Source organism: Amblyomma maculatum, chromosome 5 (genome assembly GCF_055883805.1).
Source record: "Amblyomma maculatum isolate TAMU_Amacu chromosome 5, ASM5588380v1, whole genome shotgun sequence".
Taxonomy (NCBI): domain Eukaryota; kingdom Metazoa; phylum Arthropoda; class Arachnida; order Ixodida; family Ixodidae; genus Amblyomma; species Amblyomma maculatum.
In genome coordinates this window covers 123,808,588-123,821,709 of record NC_139348.1, presented here as the reverse complement: position 1 = coordinate 123,821,709, position 13,122 = coordinate 123,808,588, and the positions used below count along the sequence as shown (strand labels likewise).

Sequence of the window (13,122 nt, the reverse complement as noted above, 5' to 3'; positions counted from 1 at the left end):
TTCATTTTTGTTTCTTTTTTTTTATTTGTGCTGCAGCACAAAGACCACATGGTTGTTCCTGCGCACATTAAATAAAGATTGATTGATTATTATTATTATTATTATTATTAATATTATTATTATTATTATTATTATTATTATTATTATTATTATTATTATTATTATTATTATTATTATTATTATTATTATTATTATTATTATTATTATTATTATTATTATTATTATTATTATTATTATTATTATTATTATTATTATTATTATTATTATTATTATTATTATTATTATTATTTAAAGATGAAGATGTACATGCGAAGATGAAGTTTCCGTGCGCTGTCACCAGTGACATCGCAATCGGTGTGTGCTCTGGACCTGCTCGTAAGCGGATTGTTCCTGACGTGCTTCTAGATCGCGTCCCGTCTAAGAAACCCCCTCCTACATTTAGGGGAGGTGCGGGGTTGAAACGTCGGTCCTGGAGCCCCGTAACCGCACTCTTCCTACACCCGCCATGCAAACGACATCCAACATTAAGGTCTGCAGGCGGTTCCAATTCTCATCTGCGCCGGCTCCCTTCATCAGCGGGACTCGGCTATCTTCAGCGGGATCGATGAGTACGATGTCGAAGATTGGCTCACTTCTTACGAACGGGTGAGCCTCTGCAATAAATGGGACGACAAAAATAAATTGAACATAATATTTTATCTCACCGGCGTGACAAACTCGTGGTACCATAAATATGAAAGCGACATCCGTACGTGGGCTTCATTTAAAAAACAACGCTCGCAGAAGTCTTTGGTCGCCCGGCTGTCAGGAAATTGCGCGCCAAGCAGCGCTTGCTTGAGCGGAGGCAGCAGGTCGGCAAAAGCTTTACAAGCTATATCGAAGTAGTGGTCGACCAGTGCAAACGTGTGGACGCCAATGTCAGAGGCGGCAAAGATCATACAAGTCTTGAAGGGTTTTGACGACCACGCCTTCCAGGTGTCAGCGCGCGACTTGCGTACCGTCAACAAAGTATTCACGCTCTAACAGAGCTTCCAGGAGGTGCGCAAGAAGAGAGTGTTGACGCGTCAGTCCCAAGCACAGGTTGAATCGCTTGCTGGATTCACACCTGTAGTCGACAATATATCGTTTCTGCAGCAAATTACAGCATTTATTCGTGAAGAGGTGACGCATCCGTTTTTCCTGCTTCCGAGCAATCAATTGCGGCAGGCTTCCAGGAGCTGGTTAATGAGGCACTTCCATCTGTCCATCCGCCATCAGCTGTCGCTGCTGCTCCTCTGGCTTGCGCCGACGCCGTTCTAAGACTTGTCGCCGCTCCTATGACCTATCATGGTGTCACCCCAAGGCCTGTCGTCGGTCATTTGACTTAAGCCGAAATGGTTGCACGACGTCGGCCGCCAACATACACTCTACCGTCAATGCCTGTGCAAGCGCCAGTAGCGTTTTTTGAACCGGCTCCAAGACCACGCAATTTCCGGCGCACGACAGATAACCGGCAAATTTGCTACATTTGCGGGCGGGCTGGCTGGGCATAGTTCCCGCTATTACCGAAACCGTCTCCCTGTGTCCGCACCACCTACCCAAGGTTCTGGTTAACTGGTTTTCGACGTTTTGGTATTCCGCGCCTCCTCAGCTTCCAGCAAGCCGTCATTTCTCACCATAGCGCTCAGCCGTCTCCAACCGTCGTTCACGATCGCCGTGACGCCGCTGTATCTCTCCTATGCGATGTCGACTGAACGATTCACACGAGGAAAACTAGAGGCCGCAGTTCTCGAGGCGAGCATTGCGACCCCGTAGATAACTTTCAAAGTCCTTCTCTATCGCCAGCCAACCTTATTGAAGTTTTCGTCCAGGATGTTTACGTCATGGCCCTAGTTGACACTGGTGCTGTGGTTTCGGTAATGGACGCTAAACTTTGTAGCAATTTAAAGAAAGTGACGCCAATTGCACAACTTTCGTTGCGAACGGCCAGCGCTGAGCAAATCAAGCCCTTAGCAGCGTGCACCACTCGAGTAATGATCCAGAATTGCCTTTATACAATTGAGTTCCTCGTGCTGCCAAGTTTCTCACAAGCTGTAATTTTAGGCTGGGATTTCCTGTTGCGGCATGCCGCTATAATCGATTGTGCTCGTGCTGAAGTCAGATTTTCTGCGCTGCCCGAGCACGTGTAAGACAACGCTCCTTCTAGTCTCTCAGATAAAGCCCTCGTCACCGAAGACATCGACATTCCTCCTTCTTCGTCACGGCTTGTAAATATCACTTGTGACATTGTGTGCGATCAAACTGTCCTCTTCACGCCAGAACATATATTTCTGCACCGAAAGTGCCTTCCGTTGCCCTGTGCTGTACTCACCATTTCCGCTGGCTCCTCTGCGCTCTAGGTCTATACCCGTTTAACTACCCCGCTGTTTGCGTCATGGTGAACGTCTCGGGAGCCTACAACCCATCGCATCTCTTCTCCATGAAGAGACTAACTGCGCTCAGCCCTCCACTTTCTGTACCAGCTCCCTCCTCCACAGCCCTATTTCGCAACTCCATCAATGCCAGTCTTCCTGAGCTTCAGCGAGAGCGACATCTTGCCCTCCTTCAACGGTTCAGCTCCTCCTTCGATTCCTATCCAAATTCCCTGGGCCAAAGTTCAACTGTCATTCATTGGATCGACACTGTAGACGACGCACCACTGCGACAGCTGCCCTACCGTGTCTCTGCAACAGAGCGCCAGGTTATTGAAGAGAAAGTAAGCCAGATGCTCGAAAACGGGGTCATTCAGCCCTCAAACAGCCCTTGGGCTTCGCCTGTGGTGCTCGTTTAAAAGAAGAATGGTTCCATCTCCTTCTGTGTCGATTACCGCTGACTTAATGAGATTACAAAGAGATAATAATAATAATAATAATAATAATAATAATAATAATAATAATAATAATAATAATAATAATAATAATAATAATAATAATAATAATAATAATAATAATAATAATAATAATAATAATATTTTTTACTGTGCTCCAGGAAGAGACAATTATTTAAATCTTAACACATGCAAACACTTGCCTCACAATTCAGGATCATTGCTACTCAAGCTTAAAGAGGGCTTGAGGCAACCCCAGACGCAGTCCTAAAGCGAATAAATGTTGCATTGGGATTATTACAATGCTTAGAGCCGAGTCACTAATGAGGGAATCCGTGGGTGCAAGGGCGCTAGATTTCGCTAAATGTGAACATGGGAGAGTATGGGTTAGAGCTAAGTTACGGCCAAGATGAAACAAAGAAGATTCAGTTTTTCACCAACTCACTTGGAGCTTCTCCAAGTCAGCCTTCGGTCCGATGCCAGAGAGAAGCAGCAACTGAGGAGATCCCACAGCACCAGCCGAGAGGATCACTTCACGCGATGCCCGAACCTTGCGTGTCTGGCCATTCTTCAGAAAGGTTACGCCCACGGCTCGCTTGCCTTCAAAGAGGACCTGGAATAAAATATCCCTGCTCATTTTAATTTTTTTCATTTCACATGTTGAAGCAGGTAAGCTTGAATAATATTGAGAAATTCACATACACAAGTTTTGATTTCGAGCAAAAGAGCTCCTGTTCCGTCATTTTTACATTGTATAATGTCGGAACTCTCCAGGTTCGCACAGCGGTAAACTCGCGCGGTACGCTCCTGTTTGTGTCCGTGGTTGTGACGTCACACAACTCCCTAAGTCTCCGGGCACTAGGGACAACATTAAAAGTAGAGAAGCCTTGGTAAACCTGCTGCGAAACGACGTCCCCGCTGACCAGCAAAAAGGCGTCCGCCTGGCGGCTGAGGCCGCGAATAACCAATGCATATTCGCCAGTCTTAGTCGCGGAGGTTTAAGCCCTCGTTCCTCAGGCCTGCGTACTAGGAGCGGGGAATAGGGAGCCTCCTAAGTCGGTGAAACTTCGATCACCGTCATCATCATCATCATGCCTTAGTTGAATCTGGAGGAGCTGCTTACTTGGGCACTACTCTTGAGTTTGGAACCGGGTCCACCGGCACAATCCGCCTTTTTTTACAACATGTGGCGCCCTCTGGGAGTGGCTGAAAATTCGTCTGGTACTGGTTGAAAACGTCATTGGTAGACGCAGGCGTCTGCGAAGTGGCGATGTTTATACTTGACAGGTACCGCCATTTTATCGCGAGAGCCTCTCCCCAATAAGAACTGCGCATGGCCCCAGAGATCAGCTTCCGCTGCGCCGATCATGGAGGGCAAGAACAGCGCATACGCAGCTGGGGTTGGTGGTTTTTTTTCAACCAGGGGAGGGGCGCGCATGCGCAGAGCGGCCTTTTGAGAAAGGCGGATTGAATGTTACACATGAGTACGTGGATAACTTTGCGCGCAATTTTCGGGGAACCATGTCACTACTAGAAGCACGCAACTGAAGAGAGGCCGTGGTAAAGTTTTGTGATTAAGCTCGGAATTTTCATGCGCGCTTTGCAGAAGTAGGAATTCAAGTCCTTAATAAGCTGTCTTTAAATTGATTTCCATAACGTCAGAAAAGTAATGGCTTAGCCTTGATCATGGTCCTCTCAGAATGGAGCCGAAAATGCGCCGTGAACCTTAATTCCTAGCAGCTAGTTAGCTTAAACCTAAGCTCTCACATAGGGTTTGACGAATGTTTTTTGCCCTTAATTAAATCGCGAAAATTGAATCGAAAATTAAATTTTGCAAAAATTAATTTCTGCGAAAATTAAATCGATAAGGCCTAGTTTTTGCAAGGCGGCAACAGGTTCGAGGCATTTCATTTTGAATGAAAGTTGTCACTGAAGTCGACTCGGGCTCAATATCATTACCTCGATTAAGCCCGCTGTTGAGCAAATGCCTCGAACATAGGTTTTCCATAATATATGCTGTGCCATTTGGAGACACCCAGTGATGTGAATCCCCAGAATGTTGGGTCGCGGTGCTCACTGCTGTCTGTTCCGTAGCGTTGGTAGTTGTAGCTTCTACAGGGGCTTCGAATGTAGGGCCTGAACTTTACCCTCGTACAGCCTACTTTGATTCTCGGGGGGGGGGGGGGGGGGGAGTGAAACAATAAGTACAATGTGTTTTATTTATATTTCTGTGTTGTACGTCTGACCTGCACAAGTAAAAATGTTTGACATTTCGTTCTTTTCTGTTTTGGTTCTTGTTCGCTCACGTACCTAAGGTTATCATCAGAAATGACCCCTGGGATTTTGTTGAGAGACCGGTGTAGGCTGACAGTGACTGATATTTCTTCAAATGATGTCACTCCACTTTCCTTTTAATACTGATGGTTTCAAATCAATTCTAGCAGTAGGTAGCCATTTCCAAGCTTCTTATAGCCTTGGCCTATGGCCGAAGCCAAAGTTCTTGAAGAAACAAGCGCCGACACAAGTGAGAAAGTAATTTCCTCGTGGTCACTATGGACAATGTGGAAACTAGGGAAGTTGTAAAGATTATCCGAGAAAAAAAAACAGAGGTCTCGGTTCAACCTCTTAACAGGAGGACGATCAGGATAAAGGAGTTTAGACGCTCTAAAAATGTAGTGTTCGGCCGCAATACCAGCCACCCACCATAGAGTCCAATACGGGGATGATACTGGAACTTTCCCAGCTAACTGTACACTGGGACTAACCTAATACGGTGGAGGAGGAGGAGGAGGAAAGGCAGGGAGATTAACCGGTAAAGGAACTGGTTTGCTACACTGCACTGGGGGAGAGGGGTAGGTGGGTATATGGTGGAATTCATGGTAGTAGGCGCACAAGGTTAACCATAGCCTCCTGGAATAATGAAGATTCTAAGAGAGGAGACAGAACCGCTGTAGAAGATAGGAAAGTTAAAGATGGAGTGAGGGATGTCTCCCGGGTGAGTAAGACTGGAGATGGCGTCTTGATACCTCCTCCGATGGGCCTTAAATGTCCAAACACTCGGCGTCGGCTCAAGCATGGACCCCTTTTTCGCAGACACGATGATGCCAAGCACGGCTAAGTGTGGGTGCTCGAAGCCCATGGTGTCGAACAGTACATGTGAAAATCTGCTTTAGCATGTGCCCTCGGCGGGGGAAAATGGGGTCGTTATTCCCTTGTGTGCTGAGAAATCATCTATTATACCTGTATAAAGAACATTCCGGTACTGCCAATATGAGAAAGCTAGCTCGCTCGCACGTCTGGTGGCCTAACGTTGACAAAGACCATCAGCAGTGTCTAAAGCGACGTGCCTATAGTCACAGCGTGCCCATGCTGGTACATGCTGCACCACTGCAGCAGTAGTTGTGGTGCTCCAATAACTGACAGCGCGTGCACATAGACTTTACTAAAAAGAAAGTGGCCAGACATTCTTTGTTCTAGTGGACTCGTACTTCAAGTGGATGCTGACGGTCAAGCTAATGAAAAACAACTTTGAAGAAAACGGTAGAGACTGTTCGACAGCTCTTTTCATCATAAGGCCTGCTGGTCGACATCGTGATGGTTAATGGCCAGAAGGTCTTTAAGCGTTGCAATATTTACATCGAAAAAATTGTCGAAATTGTCACGCATACGCTAACACATCTTTACCATCCGCAATCAAATAGGGGGGGGGGGGGAGGGCGCTTAACGTACAGTTCAATCTGTGAAAAAGGTGATTTTACACCTTTCTCACAGAACAAAAAAAAAAAAAAGATTCAAGTCGATGCCATCAACGAAGAATTGACAATTTTTTTTTTTCATATCGGATGCGGACGCACTCATGTACCGGGAAGACGCTCAGCCACTTTTTTCTGGAAAGGAAGCTGCAAGCACGCTTGCCTCTTTTCAAAAAAGTAAACTTCGTGGCCGAAAATATGAAAACACGAATAAGGATAATAGAAAACGGTGCTAAAAAACAGCGTGGCACTGCTGTTTCCTGTAGCACATACTGTCATGGTGAAATATTTATGGGGCGAGAACACGAAGTGATTTCGCGGAAAAGTGATCAAGGTGGTATCTAAATCTAAGTCTAAATAGAGGCAATCCAAACCCAGAGGTGGCATCAGTTGAGCGGAGGCAGAGCCGGTCAGTGCGTCTGGAGCAGGCGTACTGATGAGTAGTAGCACACTCGAAAGCGGTCCTCTAGACAGATGGGCTTTTCCTAAGTGTTCAGTTGCGCTGATAATGTATCATTTATTGTGCTGTAAAGGTGAACCTTTGTGGGATGATCTTCATGTTTTGTCACGGTGCTTTTGAATTAGAGAGGGAAAAGATGTTGCATTCGCGTACTGCGATCTGCGCATGCCCTTGATACAACGTATGGTGTTCCATGCTGAGGATTGTGACTATACGGTAATGAGTTCTCCTCCGGGCGTGGAGAAAACATGGCTAACGTTTCAGAGGCAGTGTCATACGCTTGGCCAATGCTTCAATAAACGTTGTCTTGAGCTTTCTTTCGCACCTGCTTTGGACTGAGTGCGTGCGCCTACGGCACGCAATATATTTTATACCCTACATACACCTCTGTAACACAAAAATAATTCAAACATTTAAATGTTTCTCATAATGATTTGTTTGGTTTGTGGGGTTTAACGTCTCAAAGCGGCGCAGGTTATGAGAGACGCCGTAGTGGAGGACTCCGGAAATTTCGACCGCATGGGGTTCTTAACGTGCACTGACATCGCACAGCACATGGGCGCCTTGCTTTTCACCTCCATCGAAAAATGGGCCGAGGCCGCGATTCGATCCCGCATCCTTGGAAACAGTAGTCGAACGCCGTAACCACCGCGCCACCCCGGCGGGTTCTCTCTTATAATGGTCGTTTGTACAATGTGAATGACTTGTCATATACTTCCCTGGTGTTTTATCGCGCATCATGGGCATTTTTGGGACTATTTATTAAATGAATGAAATTATTTTTATGTCGTTTACACACTCGCTACTTGGTTGTAAGAATATATTGCCGTGTTTTCATAACCAGTTTCTATTTGTGTGTCGTAGTTATTTGAGAATGATTCCAATATGAGTTAGTTCGTTTATTATAGCGCTTGGCCAAATGCGTTTTGAAGGAGCCCTGTCTGGTCACTGCCGCTCACATAATCTCTTCCTTAGTGACCGAACATTGAGTTCATTCTGATTTTAAAATATGTTACACTACTTGCCTTAGTAACGTGGCTGAAGAGGGAGATGTCCAAATTGCTTCTCCCTAGGATGGGCACAATGAAGGACTTGCTGGCACTGGAGCGTACTCCATTCGCCAAATTCGCTTCAAGTCGAGAACAACCTACAGGAGAAGGGAAGAAAAATGTCGTTCCATTTCGTTTTCACTAGACGCCGGGAAACAATAGTAAGGGCAATATATAAGTAAATCCGTGAAAACGCCTTCACACGTTCTACCGTAGCGCGGAAAATGTGGCGAGGACGAGTAAGGTGCAAGGTACCACCAGTGTGCGATTACCAATGTGTTGTGCACATACACGATGGTAACTGTTAATAAACTCATCAATTTAGAGGCGATTTCGTAGCAACGTTGTCGCCTTCAGATTAGCACCAGACAAGCCGACAGCGGACGCTCTACGTATGTTTTCGCAAATAGTTATGCAGTTCTACAATAAACAATTCTTATGATTACAATTCAATTATCAATTGAATCATGATTTCCAGTCACGTCAGGAATAACATTGAGGGCCCCTTAACTGAATTTTTGTTGCGCGAAAATTGATGCGGGTCTTCATGACTAACTTTTGTAGTTACCGAAATACGTTTTAATTGAAAAATTAATTGTATTTTAAACGTTGCCGCATTTATATTCAATGTACTATCAGAGAACTCAAGGGATGATTGCGATATTTCGTTATGCGAAATTTCAGCGCAGGTCTTTAGCTTTGGTGACGCGGACGGCAAGTTCTTTTCTGCTGGTGCAGATCGTATAGCAGGAGAAGCATTTCCAGCGGTTATATTGCTAGTTAGTGAGAAGGAATGATTTAGGCTATTTGACACTGCACTGCTTCTACAGACAATTTATATTTGCAACGAAACGGAGTGACGTGGCCAACACGGACAAAAGGCTCCTTTAGCAGTTCGGGTTGCGTGTTGCGGTCTGCGTTACTGGAGTTGCGGAATCCCTCCCACCGGGAGTGATCCCGCCGTACTGATTGGACCCAAAACGTCGGGCATTCGCTAAGCTGACGGGAACTAACGCCATCTGTTGGCCTCAAGACGAGCTGCCACGTGTCAGAACCAATGAGGCGCGTGCCCGCTGCCGGTAGGAGGGATCCCGATACCTCAGTAGCGCATACGGCAATACGCAACATGGTCTGCTAAAGGTCTCTATTATATCGCGTGCGGTACCTTTCGCAGTAATAGGCGGCACATGAGAGTAGCCTGGCGCGAGTGCGAGGTGGCAGCGCGTCGGACGTACGCCGGCACGGTCGCGGGCGGCACATGAGATTAGCCTGGCGCGAGTCCGAGGAGGCAGCGCGTCCGACGTACGCAGGCACGGTCACGGGAAAAGCAGAAAACTTATCCTTGTGGACAAACTCCGATGGGGTGGCGATGGCACCCCATATCTTTGCTAGATATGAGAGAGCGATGGTACTCGAGTTCCACCTCAGAGCGGCCTGCATTTCCTAGCCACCCTACCTCCTTTCGTGCAGGGGTTATGGATGAGGGCACCTGCCGCACTACCTTCTGGCAGCATTTATGAGCGAGCAGCAGTTCTTCCGCACAATTAGACACCCCAGCTCGGTTACACCGGCGTCAGCGACACGGTTCCACACACGACCGGGTGGATATATCTGAGTCTTAAAGGGCCGAAAACTGATTTCATGGTTGTCACTTCGGAGCGAATGCAGGCGTAAGTTGGCCTCAAGGATTCGAGCAAAAAGTCTGCGCACAGCATTGTTCATTTCTTTTATTTAGTTTTCGGCCTCTATTTTTCAGTAATTTTACTGTGTTTATCTGTCGATGCAGGATAACCGACTCCTGTCTTCTGTCTGTTTTGAAGCGCCATAAAGCGCACCATATATGATCTTCAGATAATAGGGGAAACACATTTATATAACGTTATTTTAGAGGTTACAATGCTAAGCGCACTTGAATGTTACGCCCTGAAATACTGACATCATATCTAAGCTTTATTCAAGTGTACGAAAAACGGTTTTTTGTCGCCGCACTTTAGGTACAAGAAGCCGAACATTCGAAGAAAAACTTCGAATATGTCAACAGTTTGGTAATTGTGCAGTCTATGCGGATGTTTATTGTGCAATTCATAAACAGCAATGCTGGACTGAAAAGTGATATTGACACTAAAGCTAGGCTATCCTTTCTCAAATATTTTTCTTCGGCGGTATTGCTTCAGCAGGGGAGGAGCCTCATCTCGGCATGGTGATGTGTGTTATTTCTCTTGTAGACTTTGCCCCATGAATGAAGCCTTTCGCTTCATACTACATACCTGATCATCCCGTTGTCTCGTCGCTTGGACGTAGCTGTGTACCTTGACCCAAGGTTATGCATAGGTTTCAGTAGAGCTTTGTGCCTCAATTGTCAATCTGTATTACAATTTGCCGAGTTACATTTGTTGGCTCATGGCTCTTCGTTACTCGGTAGAATGCTCTTTCTCTTTAAACAGCACTGGGTTCTACTTTACGGACCTCCAAGAATATGCTGCAGTCACATTAAGAATCGCCAGGACAACTTTATTTTGGGCATCTTTCCGAGATACTGCTGGATGTATGCATTCTCTTGCTATCATCGCTGCAACTGCATTGTATAATCAAGCAGATAAAGTTCTCGCACCGATACATTCAGGTAACGGGAGAAGCGCTCAGACAGCATATGCAGTGAAGATGACGGGATATATATGTGCTATAAAAAGATAATTGATAAAATATTGCGTGCTCAGCAAGCATGCAGCCTGACACCACCAGATACATCGACTTCATAGTGCACAGCTATTCAGATAAAGTTGTGAGGGTGCATGCATATATGTGATCAATAAGTAGATCGTACTGAAAATCGCTTGCTGATGACGCTACTATCGATGGACGCGATTTTCCGCTTTGTTTCTTCCATGTCACTCTTTGTGTCAATGGGTCAAAATAGTTCTTTCCTTCGTCATTATCTTCCGTCGCGGATAACACATTAGGAAGTAGGTTTTTCGTTTATCCGATATGGCAGATAGGATGCTGCTAAATGCATGCATACTATTGTAAGCATACTTTTCTTTCAGATTTTAACACACAAGCTATACTGACAAAACAGCGCAGCAAAAGGCGGTGCGCTTAACGGACAAGTTGTAAGTTTGATACCGAATTGTATTTCATCCGAGCATACCGCAAAAGAAGAATTGGGATAGGCAGGTGCACAGCCCTATTACCGGAAAAGGCCTCGTATGGCAACACGTTTGGTTTATTTTGTTTATCTTCGTCCCCGAAGGGTTAACCAAAATTGAGCCACTTAAAAGCGTAGCATTGTAGTTTCAGCTGCATTCCCGTTGATTCGTTGCCTCATTCCAAATCGACCACTGAAGCCAGCCATAAAATCAGCGCGGTTTCGGTTAGGTCTAGAGCTCTTGTACCGGCTGCTCCAAAACTATTCGAAACAGACAAGATTAATGAGGATGCGAACTCACCTGCCTGAGATGCTCCGTTATAATCAACAATAGGATAGCCAAGTTCCTGACAGGCTTCTAGAAGTACTTCGCTCAAGCGGGTCTGGGTATTGGCGTGCTCCACGGGCGTTTCACCGCTCGTGCCACGATAAGTCTCTGCACGAGAAAAAAAAGAGGATCTCCCTTTAGAAGTAACAAGTTCGCCATATAAAACAAACATCATATGTATAGCTCCAATTGGCAGGCAATTTACTCCGTCTGGTCCATGGCAAGAGCTCATCGTCAAATTTACGGCAAAAAGAACTGAAGTCATTTTGAACTAGCAGGAGTTATGCGTAAGCACCCCGATGGAAGAGGCAACGCAATTCCCCCGGTCAGCGAAGACATACAGCAGCGCTGCCATCCGGAAATTATTTGTGTTGTGTTCGATCTGTGTAATTGTGCAAACAAACTTTGCGTCAGGTTTGATGCCGAGATTCTCTGCGTTCTGTCACTTGTTTTTCAGAGTTAACAATCAAATAAGGTTTTTTTTTTCTTGCAGCTTCGTCCCTATGCCCTTTTCGTGTTGTAAGCAGGTATAGTGCTGACAGCAGTCGCAATGTCGTTTACCGTAAGAGAGAAGGGGGTGAGAACACAAAGCAGGCAACAGATGAACTTGGGGAAAAAATCAGTCCACTCTTGAGACATCGACAAACAAAGAAGCGACAACAGCATATAATTAACTATACGCTGTCTTAAGTAAGCACTGTGTTTTCGTTTCTTTGTTTGCCCATGTTCCAAGAGTGCGCTGTTTTTCCCCCAAGATGAACTACCAACTAGCCCGTTCTTCCACCCTTGCAAGCAACAGATCAACGCATCACAAACAATTCCGACTGAAAAAATTGTATGAGGCAATAACCTCAAATTTTCTCGCACAACCTCACTAAATTGATATAAGAAATCACATACAAGTCGCATATATTTGCATAAGGTCTTGTAGTTTCCTACACATTATCATAAATTATGCACGATATTTTATGATATTGCCACCTGACGGTTCGAGGTAGCGCTAAAACGACAAAGAAGTTGGAGACTCTCGCGCGCTTCGGCTAGTTAACCCTTGTGGACTCTTGAGCTTGTGTCTTCGTGCTACCGTTTCTCGGGAACCTCTCTCTCGACTGTGTGTATCTGCCCCTGTTGCCGATACCCCTAAATCCCTGTCTTCGTGACAGTTTTGGTGGAGGTGCGGGGCTTGTCAGAAAAACTTCTCAATCGTTACTTCGGACCTTACAGAGTGTTGCGTCGCCTCTCAGAAGTTACGTACGATGTTATTCCAGACGAAACTGTACCGAGTTCTAGTCGTCAGTGCTCGTCTGACCTCGTGCATGTGCTTCGCATGAAGCCGTATTTTACCCGCTGAAAGTCATATTTGCCATCCGGAGCAGTTTTTTTTTCTGTGAACTTGCGGTTTTTTTTTCGAGGGGGGGAATAATGCCACCTGACGGTTCGAGGTAGCGCTAAAACGACAAAGAAGTTGGAGACTCTCGCGCGCTTCGGCTAGTTAACCCTTGTGGACTCTTGAGCTTGTGTCTTCGTGCTACCGTTTCTCGGG

At 45.7% G+C, this 13,122-nt stretch overlaps 1 protein-coding gene across 1 annotated transcript in view; it reads right to left on the bottom strand.

Annotated features, from left to right (window-relative positions):
* LOC146189420 (uncharacterized) overlaps window positions 1-13,122 on the bottom strand; it is a 43,537-nt gene that overhangs the window by 19,166 nt on the left and 11,249 nt on the right. The window contains exons 4-6 of the mRNA XM_084604247.1: window positions 11,553-11,687; window positions 8,083-8,204; window positions 3,291-3,458 (exon numbers count right to left, since the gene is read on the bottom strand). Of these exons, the coding sequence (XP_084460373.1) occupies window positions 3,291-3,458; window positions 8,083-8,204; window positions 11,553-11,687 (425 nt within the window). The remainder of the gene's footprint in view (window positions 1-3,290; window positions 3,459-8,082; window positions 8,205-11,552; window positions 11,688-13,122) is intronic.